At 31.7% G+C, this 18,917-nt stretch overlaps 2 protein-coding genes across 2 annotated transcripts; both read left to right on the plus strand.

Moving 5' to 3' along the window:
* Positions 1–8,763: 8,763 nt before the first annotated feature.
* LOC132645299 (wound-induced protein WIN1) lies at positions 8,764–10,334 on the plus strand. Its single transcript, XM_060362209.1, has 2 exons — positions 8,764–9,208; positions 10,007–10,334. The coding sequence occupies exons 1-2, from the start codon at positions 8,804–8,806 to the stop codon at positions 10,178–10,180; spliced, it is 579 nt and encodes a 192-aa protein (XP_060218192.1). The 5' UTR covers positions 8,764–8,803; the 3' UTR covers positions 10,181–10,334.
* Positions 10,335–15,840: 5,506 nt separating this feature from the next.
* On the plus strand, positions 15,841–17,552 carry LOC132645300 (wound-induced protein WIN1-like). Its single transcript, XM_060362210.1, has 2 exons — positions 15,841–16,315; positions 17,119–17,552. Exons 1-2 carry the CDS (start codon positions 15,890–15,892, stop codon positions 17,326–17,328), a joined length of 636 nt encoding a protein of 211 aa, XP_060218193.1. The 5' UTR covers positions 15,841–15,889; the 3' UTR covers positions 17,329–17,552.
* Positions 17,553–18,917: the final 1,365 nt, after the last annotated feature.

The following is an 18,917-nucleotide window of genomic DNA, read 5'->3' on the forward strand; positions in this document are numbered from 1 at the left end:
AAGAGAGTTGGATTGGAGGAGACACAGAGGGAGGCCCAATAAGGTACAGATCTTGGCCCAATACAGGCCAGAAGCAACCCATGATGAATTCGCAACAATTTTTTGCGCGGACTCTTCTTCTTTTGGGGCACTCTTTAATTTTTGTCCCTCAAAATTGGTGGTTTTTTATTTTTATCCTTCGCCTAATACCCCGAGGTTTTAGGTTCGAACCCCAGCTCAGTAAAAAAAGAAGAAATTTCGCAAGGCAGAGGTTTGGATTCACAAGGCAGATTTTTGCTTGAAGGCAGGCAGAATTTTGAAGGCAAATCAAATTAAGGTAGAGTTTGAAACTCTGCCTGAAGCATGCAAAACTCTGCATTGCGAATTCAAATTTTACCTTGTTAATTTTTTTTTAATTTTTTATTAAGCGGGGGTTCGAACCCAAAACCAAGAGATTTTTAGCGAAGGAAAAAAATTAAAGGCCACCAATTTGAGGGACAAAAATTAAAGACCACCCCCAGCGAAGGGAAATCCTCAAGTTGCCCAATTGGCAATGTTAAACATCAGATATAAGTTTCGAAGAAATTGCACGGTTGTACTTTAAATGAGCCGGTCTTTGGTTTTTACCCTTCATATGGGATGGTACTTAATTTTTTCCTTTCAAAATCAAACTTACGCCTAGCGAAACATAAGTTCTTTAAAGGAAAAAGTCATGTGGGACATAACTTGTGTGATATTATAATGTGAAAATATAAATTCATGCCTAGCGAAAAATTATTTATCTTGAGAGACAAAAATTACAGACCGGCACAAAATAGGAGCAAAAATGCAGATGACTAATATTTTTAACCACGTCACGGGTTAGGACAAAAGGAGAATAGTGATGGAAAGAATGAGCAAGGAAATTCACTTCTGACTGAAGTAATGAAAAAAAGGAATATTTCCTAAAGAAAATTTCCCTTCTTGCATTTTCTGTCACCTCCCTACCCTCCATGTGTTTCTTGGATTGGAGAGCTCAAACATACTTGTTTGAAGCTTGGAGAGGGCGAGTGTGTGTGTTTTGACTATAGAACCAAAAAAGATTGAAAAAAATAAAATTAATGAAAAGAAGTTAAGTTCACCGGTTGAAACCTATAGCAAGAGAGTAATGCCTAAGATCATCTCAAGATGTAACATATATGTGAATATTAACTACAATTTCAAAAAATATTAAATTTTGAATTTATAATTTTAAAAAGATAACCAGTTTGGTGCTGAGAACCAAAAGATTAAACCAATCAAATTTAAATCTTGTATCTGACTGTTACTTTTAGCAACAAGGTGAACAAACTCGATCGGTTTCATAAATTTATAAATTTGATTGTAATAGATGAGATTCCAGCATAACGAATTTTATGCATTTGGTAATCAAAATGCCAACATGACCATAAGTTCAACATGGAGAAAAAGCCTACCAAGTTTGTTGGAAGTTTTTTCCTCAGAATTGTTGGAAAATTAAGAGAAGATTGAACAGCATCTCAATTGTTTTTGTGCGGATGTGGCCTAGATGGGTTTTGATTAACCAAAAAGAGAAAAATGCAGCAAATATAATTTGGCCATCTAGTTTACAAAATATGTATATAGTATATAGGTAGTATATAGTTTATACTCCCTTCATTTCATAATAAGTGACTTTTTAGGCTTATGCACAGTCTTTAAGAAAGTGCTCACTTCTAGAAAATTAGGAGTGTTTTTAACACTAACTTACCCTTAATTAAATGCCTAGAAATAGAAAAGTTTAATGATTCTTGATTATGTAAATAAGGGTCATTTTTGAAGAAGAATATCAATTTCTTCTTGAAATCCTAAAGCAACATTTATTTTGAAAACAAATGAAAAGCCTAAAAAGTCACTTATTATGGAATGGAGGGAGTACTAAATATACATATAATAGACATACCTATACATATAATACTCATGTAATATCCGTACCTATACCATATCTATACAACTAAAGTGTATAGATAATGTATACTGCGGCCATATTTGATAAACTAGAAATGTTTCTAGATATCATTATCTTGATTTGATCTTTACAAATGTTTGATGCTTTTTCCCAATGATAACCACTTATATCTTAAAAATTACTTCTCTGTGATTTTAGTTGAATCAATTAATGTTGCGTTTGAGATGTCGTTAAATGTGCTATGAAGAAAACTATTAATTTACTATTTTGGTATTTAGTCCGAAAGAAAAGTAAATGGCAATATGTTTGTAATATAAAAGTTGGACAGAATTAAACTCACGCATGATATTAAAGACTTTCTTCAATCCCGCTGATTTATGAAGCTTTGATTTTGATGTTTACTTAAGGGGGCCATTGAACTAGACTTGAGCCCACATGTAGTCGAAAATAATTTTTCCTTAAATTCAGTAGAATGTGATTGCGACCACGTGTGATCGAAAAAAAAAATTCGACCTATCGATTAGCGACCTACGCGTGTGGTCGAAAAATTAGTCGAAATAAAGGCCTTTTCGATCTCGTGTGGTCGAAATTTTTGGTCGAAAATCCCGATTTTTTTAGTAGTGAACAGATGTCCCTTTTCATTTCCATTTCTCCTTAAGGACATGATATTTATGACCAATTATAATTTGAATAGACGAGAATATATATATATATTGTATTTTATATACTTAAGGACATGTCATATATTTTTTATTTTACTAATTTTGTTATATAAATGAACATCTAATTAAAAGGGTATCGAAATATAACGGGGCGTAATACCGATCCTTTCTTTTGACTTTCATTAGGGATGACTCCACAACATTTACGTGAATACAATAGTTTCGCTCAAGTCGTGCTATAATTTGTGAATGTGAGTCTTGATGCAATGACCAAAAGATCCAAAACTCTTGCATAATTATAGATATATTGTAGAACCAGATATATAGCTGCATTTTTAGCTAATGAAGGGGCTAAGAAGCAATTTCTTAATCGCCTTAGAGTTTAATAGTTCCTCTAGTGTTTGCAAAAGAGGTCGTGTGCGCAGATATATTAGGAATTACGTCCAAGAGAAATTTCGGCTTGTAGTAGTAATTTGGTAGTATTAAACAAATGCTACAATCCACGCAGGAAACACCACTACTCCCTTATTTTGAAATATTGGTGACATGAGCTTTTTTTAAACCAATATTATTCAGTTAACCCCCCAAAAGTTAATTATATACTAATTTGAATTCGTTATAAAAACTCAAATATTTAAAATTTTAAATTCGCCTCTATCTTTCTTGCATCTCCTAAAAAACATATTCCAAGAATCATGCAGGAAACACCACTGCTCCCTTATTTTTGTAATATTGCTGACATAAGCTTCTTTCTAAACAATATTATTCAGTTAACCCTCAAGAAGTTATTTATATACTAATTTGAATTGGTTATAAAAACTCAGATATTTAAAATTTTAAATTCGCCTCTATCTTTCCTGCATCTCCTCAAAAATATATTCCAAGAATCTACGGTCAAGGGTCTAACAATAATTAGAAGGATGTCATAATCAAGAAATCTAGAACTACACTTAATTAGTTGCCTAACCCTATCCGATCAATAGATTAAGACAAAATTTTGAGAGAGGCAGAGATTGTTTTTTGGTCTAACGTTAATGCATAAATTAATTTACTCATGGTAACTTCTGCAGTTTAGAAAGGTAATTTCGAATTGAGACAAGTCGTGTCCAACAAAGTCGAACCATTCAGTAGACAATCCTTCATTTGTTTCATTTTATGCAATGATATTTAATTGAACACAAAACAAATGATGATACTAATTTGACTTATATATTATACTATTAAAATAAATTGGAGAAAATATATAAATGAAGAACTGAAAATTAGTTTGATAGAGCTAATATTACTTGGAGGTTTAAAAAAGGTTAAAAATTTGAATTCTTGAAAATACTAGAAGAGTAGAAGTAGTATATAAGTAAAATAAGGCCAAATATTTTGAATGTCTGAAAATGATAATAGTTTCATATAAAGTGGGAAAAAACAGTATATATATTGCTAAGTTAAGGAAAGAATATTGGAATAACATTGAAATATCCTTTGATAAAGGAGTAACACAGGCTCAAGTTAATGCAACTCTATGTGAAAAAGATTAGGAGCCCGTTTGGATTGACTTATAAGTTGTTTATAAGCTGTTTTCAGCTTTTTTTGAGTGTTTGGCTGGCCAGCTTAAAGTCATTTTGTGCATAAAATAAGCCCAAAAAAATAATTGTGCCCGTTTGACTTAGCTTATCTAGAGCAGCTTATAAGCTGAAAACAACTTATAGGCCAAAAAAAATAAGTTAGCCTATCCCAATTTTTTTTTTTTTTTTTGCTTATAAGTTGTTTCCAGCTTATAAGCTGCTTATTTTAAGCCCATCCAAACAGACTCTAGTAGTTGTAAGGCTGAATGAGTAAATATAAATAAATAGGATAAGATGCAAATTTAGGAGTATTGGGTGGTATTAAATTTCATAATTGTGGTGGAAATACTTAAAGTTGTAATCAGTTAATACAAATGATATTTAAGCATACAAAAATAGGCATCGCAAGGCTCATTATGCAGCGGTACCTCCTGTAATATGTGTTGGATTCGAGGGTCAGATCAAATAAACTCTAGGAATAATGTACTTGTATCCCTCAATTATTGCTACAGTTTAATTTTAGTTATTATAATATTTGGCAAAACATATTCATCTCTTAAATATACATTTTTTAGTTCCGTTATATAGAAATAATATGATTTTTATTTATTTATAGAATCATATATTACTGTTAAATATGGAGTGATCGTCAAAATATATAATAAATCGGAAATCAAATAATTTTAGATTTAATAATTCATTAAATATATAAAGATTTATTTACAGATGGACCAAACATGCATATATAAGTAAATGAAGGATTAATGTTCTTAATAGAAATCACAAAGACTAATACTTCTTTTTTCCGTAGACATACACTGATACGTACGTACTAGAATTTATTGATATTTGAGGGAATAAAAGAAAAAAAATCCCTAAACCGAAACACGGCAGGGACACCCAAAGTTTGTCTTTCTTAAATGTTTAATATTTTTACTGAAGGAGGACTTTTCTAGATACTTACTTGGCAGAAACGACTCAATCCAACATTTTGTTACTCCCTTCGTTTTAATTTATGTGAAGGTGGTTGACTGGACACGAAATTTAAGAATGTAAAGAAAAAAAAAATTTATAATTTAAATAAATTATAGATATTGTGTGAATGTAATCATTTTATTAAAGATAAATTAAGAAGTGTAAAACTAAATTGCTACTGGATATAAAAATTTGTCATTCCTTAAATTAAATACTAGTAATAAATAAATATAAAATAATGTAATGTAATTTGATACGGAGCAAGTCATAGCCGCCACTATTCCTATCTCCTAAAGTCCACTCTGTTGAATTTTAATCCCCCCCTACGGGGTAGGGCTTAAGTTCGTGACATTGCCTTAAAATGACACCAATTTTGATATATACATACACTAGTTACGTGAGGTCCGGAAATCCAAGATATAAAAGTAGATATTTTAATTAAAGAAATATAATTTATGTTAGTAATAATTAAATTTCATGTAAGTATATTTTTAATATATAAAAATAAAACTTTCATTTCACTCCTTTAATAATTTATTAATTTTTGAAATTATTTACTTCAAATCAAATGCGGAGCCAGAATTTGAGGTTTATTTCTGGATCCTAATTTTTTAAAGTTATTTAGTTCTAATTTAATAATCTATACATAATTAATGAACTTTTAAGACATACGTGCAGCGGATGGGGCTATTCCTCCCTTAATCAGGGATCACAAGGTCAAACCTAGGTATGAAAAAAATCTTTGGAGGGAGCGCTTCCCCGAATGGGCGCTACGCAATGCAAATTATCTGGATTAATCAGACTCAAATGCGGATATCAGGCACGGAATAAAACACCAAAAACAGGGAAAATGAGGGAGGAGGTTCGATAACTTTTGAAAAGTAGACCTTAAGAACAAAAAGAAAATTGACTTTAAGAAATAAGATTAGGACCTAGAAGTAACTAATTGAAAAGTTTAAAATTTTATCGAAAACTTTTGTGAGAATTACGAAAGACTCTTAATTGTTCCTTATATATAGTAATAATATTGTATTGAATTATACTATCCAATTTTTATCCTTTCAAGAATCGAATATAATTTGTGTGAAAACTTGATCTCCTCATTTCCTCTTTTCAAGTCTGCATAATTTGAAAGAACATATGGCATCGAATGAAGTACTCTTGCATTCTGCCTCGAACGGATTGATCTTACTTATGGAATGAGATCGAATTGCCTCTTAAATGCAGCAATTATATACGGTCAGTACTTTTTATAACGGCATCTGCATATAACTGAATCTCTCTATAACAATCAACTTTTTTTCGAAACCGATTTTTTACGTTATATTTTACATCTCTATAACAACATTTCACCTATAATAGCAACAACCAACTTTATAACAGTACTCTCTTTGTAAAATTACCCCCATATAACAGCTATCTTCTTTTTTTGGTATTATAATAATTAACTATCTTTATAAAAAATAGAATATCTATGATTACCAATAATAAGTGAAGAGATTTTGACCAAATATTTGATCATTTAATACACTATTACACCAAAAAAATACCATATGAATATATATATATTTTCATCATTAAACAATTTTCCTTCATTATACAAAGTGTGATTAACCTTAGAATTTGGCAATTAAAAATGAAAATTAGATTTTATGCATTTTTTTTGCTTATAACAGTGAAATATTATTTAAATGTCAATGTTGTTATAGGTGTATAATAGTCATTCTCTATAACAGCTGAAAAATTTCGGACCCAACGATGCTGTTATCGAGAGGTTTGACTGTACTCTATCTCTCCCAATTTATGCGATATTTTTTGTTTTTCAAGATTCAAACGGTGTGAATTTTGACTCACATTTTAAAAAATATCTTTTCATCATATTGACATGAGAAGAATTACAACGTATAATAATATTTTTCACATAATTTTTAGGGTGATATATAGAAAAAAGACTTTAATTTGATGTATTAAAAATACTTTTATAACTTGTAATTTTAAATATTACATAATATTTGTTGCTACATTTAAAAGTAAATGAATAGTTTAAAGTTGAATATCAGTTTTCAAATTATAAAAATATATCCTTTTATTAAAATAAATAAAAAAGAAAGTAGTTCGGTTGTTCGCTTTTACTTGTTTAAAGTGAACTTTGGACTCCCGTTAAGAAATAACAAATGAGGTACCTATCTTACGTAAAATATTGTTTTAAAAAATCTTGGGAATGAGTAGTTAAACCTTTAAAAAAAACTGTTTTTCTCTGTAAAATGAATAAATAAAAGTGAGAATTTTTTTCGGCAAAGCCTCAAATATGCCCCTAACCTTTGCGAAATTGTACACATTTGCCCGTCGTTAAAAGGTTGGTGCAAAGATGCCTCTAACGTTTTTTTTTTTGCCATACATGCCCTTGAGTTAACGAAAAATATTGGAGGGTATATTTGTTCAGTTTCGCAAACGTTAGGGGCATATTTGAGCCTTTGAAATTCTTGAATATTATGGCACAAAATATCATTGCATTCCAAAACATAAAAAAATATTTGTAATTACAATTCATCCACCATTGCATTACATCAAAAGTATACAACTAAAAGAGCATATGCAATTACAACCATCTTTTAAAGACTGTTTTCACAAATAAGAGCACCATTTCCCCTTTTCAAAAGATTTTTTTTTTACTGATGATAATACCATTTTTATTTTTCAATTTGTTTATGATCTGGATAGTTCTTTATGGATATTTTTTTGTCTTCTCAATCCCAATATCTACACAATAATGGATGCAACAATTACTGCAATAAAACATAAACATAAAAAAGAAGATAACTTACATTAGATTTATGACACATGAAAACAATTCTCCCGCAGTGCTCAAAATTTTGATAATAATAATAGAAAGAGTATCACATTTTAAGCATTTATACGGTTTCTTACATAACATTCAATGTGGTTTGACCCTTTTGTGAATTTCACGCATGACCGAAATTTAGTAAAATTATTTGAAGTCCATAAGTGAGATGGAGTGCAGTAACTCCACGTCCACAAATCCTTCCACAACTCCACATCCACAAACCCTTCCGCAGCCATTTGAAGAACGCGAAGCTTCCGACATTTCATAAACAAGTGAAAGAATAAGAGAGAAAAGTGAGGGGTTGTACGATAAGTGTGAAGTTTCAAAATGCTGTTGAAATAAATCATTGGCTAGCATAAAGTGCACTACAAAAAAAATTGAGAACTATTTGTGCCATGATCTTCAAGAATTTCAAAGGCTCAAATATGCCCCTAATGTTTGCGAAACTGAACAAATATGCCCTCCAATATTTTCCGTTAACTCAAGGGCACGTATGGCCAAAAAAAATGTTAGGGGCATCTTTGCACCAACCTTTTGACGACGGGCAAATGTGTATAATTTCGCAAAGGTTAGAGGCATATTTGGACTTTAACCGGTTTTTTTTTTAGTAAAATGAACCAGTAATAGTCAACGTTATCATGCAAAATGAAACCAATGTAATTTGATTTCATAACCCAAATATGAGTCGACTTTTCAAACTATTTCGGTCTAAGCAGCATAACAGTAACATGGCTATCGCCCAAATTCACGGACGCACGCAAATAAGAAAAATCCTATAAAAACCCGTCACCACTATATCAGACTACATCAATCAAATTAGTACGTAACTCTTTTGGAAATGGAAAAGTTAACTACTCTTTTGCTGATTCTCTTCAGCATAGCCTTAGGTGCCAACGCACAGCAATGCGGCAGGCAAAAGGGCGGAGCCTTATGCAGCGGAAACTTGTGTTGCAGCCAATATGGGTGGTGCGGATCGACACCCGAGTACTGCTCACCTAGCCAAGGCTGCCAGAGTCGCTGCAGTGGCGATGGCGGTGGTGGTGGTGAAAGTGCGCAAAATGTTCGTGCAACATATCATATATATAACCCGCAGAATGTTGGGTGGGACTTGATGGCCGTTAGTGCATACTGTTCAACTTGGGATGCTAATAAGCCTTTGGCGTGGCGGAACAAGTATGGTTGGACTGCTTTCTGTGGACCTGTTGGACCTCGTGGCCGAGACTCATGCGGCAGGTGCTTAAGGGTAAGATATATATATATATATATGGAGTACTCTAATTTTTTATGATGATCATTGATCATATAACCGTCAAAGTGTTAAACTTCTCTATAATAGTCGTTCTCTATAACAACATTTCACTATAAGGGTCAAGTTTTCTTTGAAACCAATGACATTTATATTATGTTACACTAAATGTTCTCTATACATCTCACTATAGCAGCTAAAAAATATTTGGATTGACAACGTTGTTATAGAGAGGTTTGGTTGTATTACCTAGGAAAATTTGCTATATAACGCTAACCTTATGTGTAATTATATATTGACTTTCACGACTAAAGCTAGTCAAGAAGAAAGCAATTGTTATATATATATATACACACACACATCCCTCGTTCATAATCTAGGTTGTGTTTACGTTCTTATCTTGTTGTGAACCACTAAGATAGATCTTGTGAAGTACAATCATTTTAAGCTTTATTTCCATCAAGTAGTACTACTTTAGGCTTTTGTGACAACGTATGTTACGAAAATACACCCTAAAATTCTGTATTTTGAATGATCTGGAGATCAATTTATTTAATGGAGTACTATGTTTAGTATTTTATTTGCGAGCTATTGTATAGGAGTTGGGTTTACCTTACCCTATGCGCAACAAAAGGATAGCTACCGCGGGTTCTTATGTCATAAAAAAAAAATGCGGCTGAGGGTTCCCTCGTCATAAAAAAAATGTTTAGTATTTCATTAGTTTCTAATTAACAATATATTACTCAAGTACTCAACTAACACCATCACGAATTATATATATATATATATACACAGGTGACAAATACACGCACAGGAGCTCAAACGACAGTGAGAATCGTGGATCAATGCAGTAACGGTGGATTAGACTTAGACATCAACGTTTTCCGACAGATCGACACAGATGGAGTAGGAAATCAACAAGGCCATCTTATTGTGAACTACCAGTTTGTTGATTGTGGTGATAATTAGAATGTTCCTCCGCTATCTGTAGCTGATACAGCATCATGAGAAGCCATATATGGCCATGTTTATTCTGATGAGTATAAAATTCATCTTTGATCACCCAAATAAATGTAAAAGTACGAAATGAAATAAATAAAGTTAAGACTTGTTTGAAGCTTGAGACGGGGGTGTTTTGACTGTAGAACCTAAAAAATAAAATAAAAAATAAAGCCATAAAATTAATGAAAAGAAGTTAGTTTCATCCACTTGAAAGTTGAAACCCATAGTGTGGAACAAGGAAGTAATGCCTAAGATCTCATGAGGGTGTCTAGTAACACCTTTTAGCAAGTTGCGGAGGTATCTATGTGTGCGCAGATTGCGCGGGAGAGGTGGATTACTATTTACCACACAGGAAATATAAATCGCAATAGACAAGTCTGGTGCGACAAGCTCTGAGAAGGCTACTAGTGAGGGGAATCGATCTCAAGTCTCCTATGTGGAAATCACTCACCCAACTAACTCAGTCAACTATTGTGGGTTACTAAAATTTACAAATAAATAAAAAATTTAGTCAATAATTTGAAAAGGTATAATTAATGTAGTGCTAGGCATCTAAAAGTTGAATTCGCCTGTGCCTTAGCAACAAAACAAACTCGGTTCATAAATTTTTGAATTATGTTCTAATAGATGAGATCCCAGCAGAACAAATTTTATGCACTTGGTAATCAAAATGCCAACGGGACTATAAGTTCGAGATAAAAGCCCACCAAGTTCATTAAAAGTTTTTTCTCAGAATTGTTGGAAAATTGAGAAGAAAATGACAAAAATAGTCCCTTAAGTATGACTTAACCGTTTGGTCTTTTAAGTTTTTCAAAAATTTAGCACTTTTAGCTTCCGCTAAGTCGGACTTCATATGTTAGATTTGGCGGGAACTATGAAAAAAATGGGATTTTACGTACCAATATGTACATTCGGCCAAACTTGTATACCAATATGACTGGAATATACAAAACCTATAGACGGATTATGTATATTATATGAATAATATATGTATATAATGCGTACATTATACAAAACCTATACATTTGGTCATATTTTTGAACTAGATCACCCAAAGGCACTGGGTTGTAATTTTTAAAGAAAAAAATTAGCGGGAACTCACATTTAGAGGTACACTTTATGTTTTTATTTTTAATTTATTTCTAGAGTATGGTGCACTTTTTTGAGGTGTAATTTCTACTATTATTTTTTTTTTTAATCTTTTTAGCGTCTAGTGTAGTTTTGGGTTGTGGCATATTTTAGGGCATAACTTGTGTGATATTATAAGGCGAAAATATGAACTTATGCCCTAAAAAAAATTATTATAAGGGCCAAAAATTAAAGACCAACACAAAATAAGTGCAAATGAACCAAAGTTTTTTCCTCAGACTTGTTGGAAAATAGAGAGAGATTGAACAAGCATCCCAATTGAGTTTGTGGCAAATATTAGTTGAGCTTAATACAAAAACCAATGTAATTCTTTTTTTTTTTTTTTTTTTTTTTGTGCGGATTGCCCTTCATTTGGGTGGTCTTTAATTTTTTCCCTTCAACTTGGCGGTCTTTAAGTTTTGCCCCTCAAATTGGCGGTCTTTAAGTTTTGTCCCTCAAATTGGTGATCTTTAATTTTTGTCCTCTGCCTTTGCAAATTCTACCTTAATGTAGAATTTTGGACAGAATTTTGCAAATCTGCAGGCAGAATTTGGGCCCAAAATCTGCCTTAAGGCAGAATTTGCAAAGGCAGATGCCAAAAATTAAAGACTATCAATTTGAGGGCCAAAAATTAAAGACCACCCAGCGAAGGACAACCCTGCAAATTGCCCATGTAATTCAAGCTGCCCTGTTGGGTTTCTTAGGCCCATTACAATCTCTGTATAATGAAAATAGAAAATAGAAAGCATTTCGAAATATCTTTTTCTGATTTGATCTTTATCAATGTTAATTTGAGGCATTTCCCAATGATGGCCACTTATATTTTATAATTACTTCGCCTTGATTTAGTTGAATCAAATAATGTTATATGTTTGAGATGTCATCAACGTGTTACTGAATATATCCTCCTCTTAAATTATTTTTGTACTTCTTTTGTGTTTAATCAATAATAAAAGTAAACGTATATATTTTAAACTTGTAACATAAAAGTGGGGAAGAATCAAACTCACACATTGTGTGAAAGACTTTTACAGAAACCATGGGACTATAAATTGCTATTTTTGATGATTACGTTAGGAGTCTACTTAATTTGACTTAAACTATAGCGATTTAATACTAAATGTGCACTTTCATTTTGCATTTCTCTTTAAGAAAATGATATCTCTAACAAGTTGTAATTTTAATTTAAATAAAAAATAATTTACCAATAATTCAAGTATTTTATTACCAATTTCATAATTTATACTTATCGCTTATGATTATATATTAAAAAACATTTGTAATGGACGATCTCCTCTTTCCATTTCTTAGAAAAGCAAGTCCAAGGGTCTAATATTCATAAAAAGATTGAAGCATATCATAATCAAGAAACCGAGATGTGTACGCTACTTATTTGCCCAAACCTTATCCAATCAACCAAATATTTAAAACGAAAGGCAGCGAACTTTTTTGGTCAAACGTTAATGCATTAATTATTTGCTTCTGTACTCATCTTAGAAAAATATTTCGAATTGAGAAAAGTCGGACCATTGAGTAAATAATCCTTCATATGTTTCATTTTATGCTATGATATTTTATCTAACACAAAATTAAGTTGTTAATGTGGCATCTATATATAAAATTTGATTTTTTGAACATTATAAAAGTAGCATATAAGTAAAATGGTGTCTAATATCTTGATGGAATATCCAAAAATAGATATAATGATATATAAAATGAAAAGAAAACAATAAACTGCATGCGTTAAGAAAGAACATTAGAATAATATTGAAATATGCTTTGATAAAAGAAGTAGCAGCCTCAAGTTCATACAACTCTATGTGAAAAAACTAGTAGTTGTAAGGCTGAACGAGTAGAGATAAACAAATTAAATCGGATAAGATTCAAATTTAGGAGTAATGGTATACTCCCTCCCAATTTATATGTGGGTGTTTGACTGGATATGAAGTTTAAGAAATAAAGAAAACTTTTGAATCTTGTAGTCTAAAACAAGTCAAATAAAATTTTGTGGCTAGAAATCATTTCATTAAGGGTAAAATGAGAATTTTAGAGTTAAATTATTGTTAAATATAGAAAAATGTCATTCTTTTTTAGAACTGATTTAAAAAAAAAAGAAAAAAAAAGTGTCATGTAAATTGGGAGGAGAGAGTGTTAAAGTTCATAATTTGGGTGGGGGAATAAGCATATACAAAAACAGGCACTCGCTCATTTATTCAGCGGTACCAACTACTTATAATGTTATCGCATTTGTGTGGTTAGAAGAAGAAATAAACGTAAGGAATAATGACTTGTCCCTCAATTATTATTAAATTTTTGTTCATATAATATTCGGCAAAACATGTTGAACTTTCAAAATAATTATTTTATGTTTTGTCCCGTTATATAAGAAATATGTGATATTTACATAGGGCCGGCTCAATAAATTTGGTGGCCTAAAACCAAGTTGCAATATGAGGCCTTAATTTTTTTTTTTTGTCATTTATTCCGATGACAAATGTAGATGACCCAAAAAGATCTATATTTAGAGGTAATATAAAGATCTAAATGAGTTTTTTTTTTCAACACTAATATCAATCATGATTTCAAAAAGAAATTTATACTCGTTCCATCCCAACATACTTATCATATTTCTTCTAAACAATCAAATCGTATACATCTTGATCAACATTTTTAATTAAGATGTATTTTTTCATCATATTGATTATGAGAAAAGTTGCAACTTACAGTACTTTTCGTATAGTTTTTCAATATCTGACTTTTAATGTATTGAATTAATTAAATCTAATTTAGCTTCGAATATTAATCAAATTGACTATCGAGAAGTGAAAGATACCAATTATTTTGGAATGGAGGAAGTAAATATTTCAAAGTTTCTACATTATACTTTTTAATAAATTGTTTTTAAGAAAATAACATATACACATTTTATAATTAGAAAATGGGCCCCCCAAAATTTGGGGCCTAAAGTAATGGCCTTACCCTCTAGCCGACCTGTATTTAGTAGGCGTTTTGGCCATAGAAACCAAAAAATATTTCATTTTATTTGTAATTTTTGAAGTTGGAGTTAGAGTTGTGTTTCGTTATAGTTTTGCAAATAATATTTGGTTGTTTGAATGTACTTTTTCTAAAAAAAACACGAAATATGATTTGTACCCCGAATTTCTAAAAATAAGCAAAACCACCCAAAATAATTCATAAACATATCCAGTTAGTTGAATCAGAACAAGTAATTACACAATTATTCAAAACAATTGATAGTAAAAATAACTTTCAGCAGAATGAAACTTCAAATTCATATACCACAATCCTTCTCCTAACCCATCAACCCCTCACCCCCCCCCCCCCCCCCCCCCCCCCAAAAAAAAAAAAAAAGGAACCAAAACCTTTGAGGAAGAGGGAAAAAACAAACTCTTTAATCAATTGATGCAATCAATTACCACTAATGTATCGTCATTCATAAGATTTGAGCACATTTATTTTTATTGCATATATATGAAGCTAGAAAGAGTGACACTGAAAATAAGGTTTTGATTGTTTTTCAAATTTCAAATACAACTTCAAGTTATATTTGGAATTTTCATGACTAAACACTAGTTTTTGAAAAAAGTGAATTTTTTTCATATAGTTTTTGAAAAAAGTGAATTTTTTTCATGGCCAAACGGGTCGTTAGATTATATCTAGAATCATATTACCTTCAATTATAGAATCATATATATCATTACTATTTTAACATAACATCGATCGATTATATAAATTAATATTTACAAATACTTCGTTCCTTACATTTTCAAAGATAGACATACATATCAAATAAATGTTTCGATAAACTTAAATAGAAATCACAAAAACTAATATTACTAATTTATATTATTTTTAAGGGATTAAAATAAAAAATGTCCCTAAACAGAACCGTCATGGTAGGACACCAAATTGCATCCAAAGTTTGTCTTTCTTAAAGGTCAATTATTTTTTATTGAAGGAGGACTTTTCTAGATACTTACTTGGCAGAAATGACGCAGTCCAACACTTTTGTTAATAGCCGCCTCCACGTCATGCACTTTAAAAGCCGCCATCAGTCCTACTGCTGTAAATTCGTGACAATGCCTTTAAAATAGTACTGGAGTATGACTTACTAATTACTATAATACTCCATTTTCATCTTTTGAAGACGTCGATTACATATCTTTATACCAAAATGAAGTAATTATTTAATGTCAAAATTCTAACTCAAGACTTCTTACCGCGTACATATTATTAGTGGGGAGATGGTAGATATTCCGTGGGAGACAGTAGATATTCCGTAAATTAGTGAATTTGCGTGAAAACTTACCTGATACCACAATTATATAAAAGAAAAAGTTTTAACTCAAGATCTCAAACGGTGTGAGTCTTATAAGCCGCCGTAACATGGCCAGCATCCAAAGTTCACGGACACAGGCAAAACGTAATTTTTAAACAACAATATAATTATGTCCCAAGAAGCCTATAAAATCCCATCCACTAGATCAAACATGAAACAACATCAATTAAATTACAACTCTTTTGAAAATGGAGAAGCTAACTACTCTTTTGCTAGCTCTAGTCCTCTTCATCATAGCCGCAGGTGCCAACGCACAACAGTGCGGCAGGCAAAGTGGTGGAGCCTTATGTAGCGGTAACTTATGTTGCAGCCAACATGGGTGGTGCGGATCGACACCCGAATACTGTTCACCTAGCCAAGGCTGCCAGAGTCGCTGCAGCGGTGGCGGTGGAGGTGGTGGTGGTGGTAGTGGTGGTGGAAGTGCGCAAAATGTTCGTGCAACATATCATATGTATAACCCACAGAATGTTGGGTGGGACTTGATGGCGGTTAGTGCATACTGTTCAACTTGGGATGCTAATAAGCCATTGGCGTGGAGGAAGAAGTATGGTTGGACTGCTTTCTGTGGCCCTGTTGGACCTCGTGGCCAAGCCTCCTGTGGCAAGTGCTTAAGGGTAAGATATACACCTTCCGTCCGCTTTTATTTATCCATAAAAACAAAATTTTATCAGTTTAAGCATGTCAAGAGTAAAATATTTTTTTTTTCTTATTTTACCTTTTAACGTTAACTACTTATTTCCAAATCATTTCTCAGGTCTATTGAAATCATACACCAATTAACATTGATATATTGATGAAATATACACTTCATTTTGATGATCATGCTATTAGCTAGTACGAATTTGCTTTCTCATAGAGTAGTGGTACTAGGCATTTTTTTTTTTTGAGTTTAAAATGATTTCTTTTACTGAAAAATATGATGTTAATTAAAATATTTCTGGATGAGATTGTTCAGCCTTCACCGGTTTTGGAAAATTGATATTCTGAAATATTTAGTGAAAGGTTAACTCTTTATTAGAAAAGTCAATTTGATGATTTTCCTGCAATTAAACTGTCTATTCGATAATCTTCTGAGTAATTAGTTTGTATTTTAGATATGTATTGACTTCAAGACCAAAGCTAGTCACGAAGAAAGCGATTATTATATATAGAAAATTATCCCTCTAGACAGTCTAGGTTCTATTGATCTTATCTTAATATCTTATTGTGTGCTACGAGATCTCGTCAATTACAACTGTTATAAGCTATATTTCCATCAATTATTACTTTTAGGCTTGTTTTGTGACAACTTACGTCGTGAAAATACACCGTAAAATTCGTAAGTTCGAAGCATCGTGACTTTTGGAGGTCAAAATTAGTACTACTATGTCTAGTATTTTAGTATTAATTTATACACAATATAACTCTATATATACAGGTCACAAATACACGTACAAGAGCTCAGGCGACGGTGAGAATCGTGGATCAATGCAGCAACGGCGGACTAGACTTGGATGTTAACGTCTTTCGACAGATCGACACAGACGGAGTAGGAAATCAACAAGGTCACCTTATTGTGAACTACGAGTTTGTTAATTGTGGTGACAATGTTAATGTTCCTCTCATGTCTATAATTGACGAAGAATGAGAAGCTAAATGGTCTGTTTAGTCTGATGAGTATAAAAGTCATCTTTGAAGGTTCAAATAAAAGTAAAAGAACGAAATGAAAAAGAAAATAAGGTTACTTTGAAGGGGTACTCATGAATGTCTTCATTTTGGATAGAATGGGTAAAATTTGTTTCATCTCTGTGATCATTGTGTACTCGACTATTTTGAATTTTAAATAAAGAATTTCAAGTACTCTTGTTTGGATATCGCATTGGGACGGTATTTGTTGACCTCGTATTGGATGAAACGGATTGGGATCCCTCTGTCCCAATTTAAGTGTCTTATTTTTTATTTTGGTCTGTCCCAAAAAGAGTGTCTCTGTACATATTTAGTAAGCTGACATTTCAAACATCCTATATCATAAGTTTAAAATCACAAGATTCAAGGACATTTTAATACATCATCATATAAATCTTTAATTTAGAACCACAAAATTCAAAAGTCTCTATTTGTTTATACCAGGTCAAACTAAGACACTTAAAATTGGGACGGAGAGAGTAAAAAATATTGTTCTTCAATTCCAAATGAAACGAAAAAGATTACTATTTTTTTTTTCATTTTTTTCTAAGAAGAAAAATAATAGGGAAAAATTATTTAAATTCATTAATTAGAACTAGAGCTTTGAACTTAAGTCTAACAATAAAACTGTAGAGAAAGAACTTTTCAAGAAAATTACTCATTGGAATGTCTAATTGGATCACAAGTTCAAGCAGCATACACATAAATTAATGTCAATTGGTCAAGGACGAATTAAATAAAAGCCCGAATTAAACCTTTTTATCAATGAAATCGCATTCCTATATGTGTCCCAGATAAATAACCCGAGTGCAATGAGTTTTAAGTCCCCTCTAGATCACATGAAAATTTGAGGCATTAGATATGAGCGTGTAGAAGAAAAAAAGAGGAAAAAATAACAAGTAGGGAGGTCAAAGTTACAATTCTCTAGACTCTAGTCAAATGTACAAGTAATCAAAGCAGGAAATTAATTAGTTGACTAATTAAACTATTTACCTGAATATAACTCCCAAACACCAAAATGTTATCTACATAAACAACTAATAAACCAATAGAACTAAGTCATTTTTTTTGGAAGAGATGTAACATTGGAGAAAGTACTAACTAGGGAAGACTAACTTGAAATGCAAAAGAATGTACTCCTCAAAAGATTGAAAAGGGACGAGTGCTTTTGTGTCCTCTTTAATATTGTTTGGAAGTACCATTTTGTTAGTGGTGAAGAATTACTACCGGTTTGATGCCGAGTGTCATTTTCAGCTAAGTTAATCTCACATGTAATTTTGGTTGGATGAATAAAATACACCTTTTTTTTTTTTTAATGTAAAAAACTAAGAAACTAGATGGTCACATACTTTTACAAGAAAATGTCAAATTGGGCAACAGTAATAGCTTTTCGAACTTGTGATACTAACGGTTCATGTAATTTGCCTTTTTAATTACTAAATTCAAGGGTCTTTTGGTTCCCACACTAATCATTTTTTTTTTGTGGAGATCGCCCTTCAAAGTCACTTGTCTTTAATTTTTGCCCCTCAAATTGATGGTCTTTAATTTTTG

This window comes from Lycium barbarum, chromosome 6 (assembly GCF_019175385.1).
Source record: "Lycium barbarum isolate Lr01 chromosome 6, ASM1917538v2, whole genome shotgun sequence".
Taxonomy (NCBI): domain Eukaryota; kingdom Viridiplantae; phylum Streptophyta; class Magnoliopsida; order Solanales; family Solanaceae; genus Lycium; species Lycium barbarum.

What these genes read in the sequence shown, in the direction of transcription:
- LOC132645299 (XM_060362209.1), top strand. Translation starts at nt 8,804, where the DNA reads ATGGAAAAGTTAACTACTCTTTTGCTGATTCTCTTCAGCATAGCCTTA. An exon ending in CATGCGGCAGGTGCTTAAGG is followed by an intron (nt 9,209 to 10,006) that starts GTAAGATATATA and finishes ATATATACACAG; the next exon opens with GTGACAAATACACGCACAGG.
- LOC132645300 (XM_060362210.1), top strand. Translation starts at nt 15,890, where the DNA reads ATGGAGAAGCTAACTACTCTTTTGCTAGCTCTAGTCCTCTTCATCATA. An exon ending in CCTGTGGCAAGTGCTTAAGG is followed by an intron (nt 16,316 to 17,118) that starts GTAAGATATACA and finishes CTATATATACAG; the next exon opens with GTCACAAATACACGTACAAG.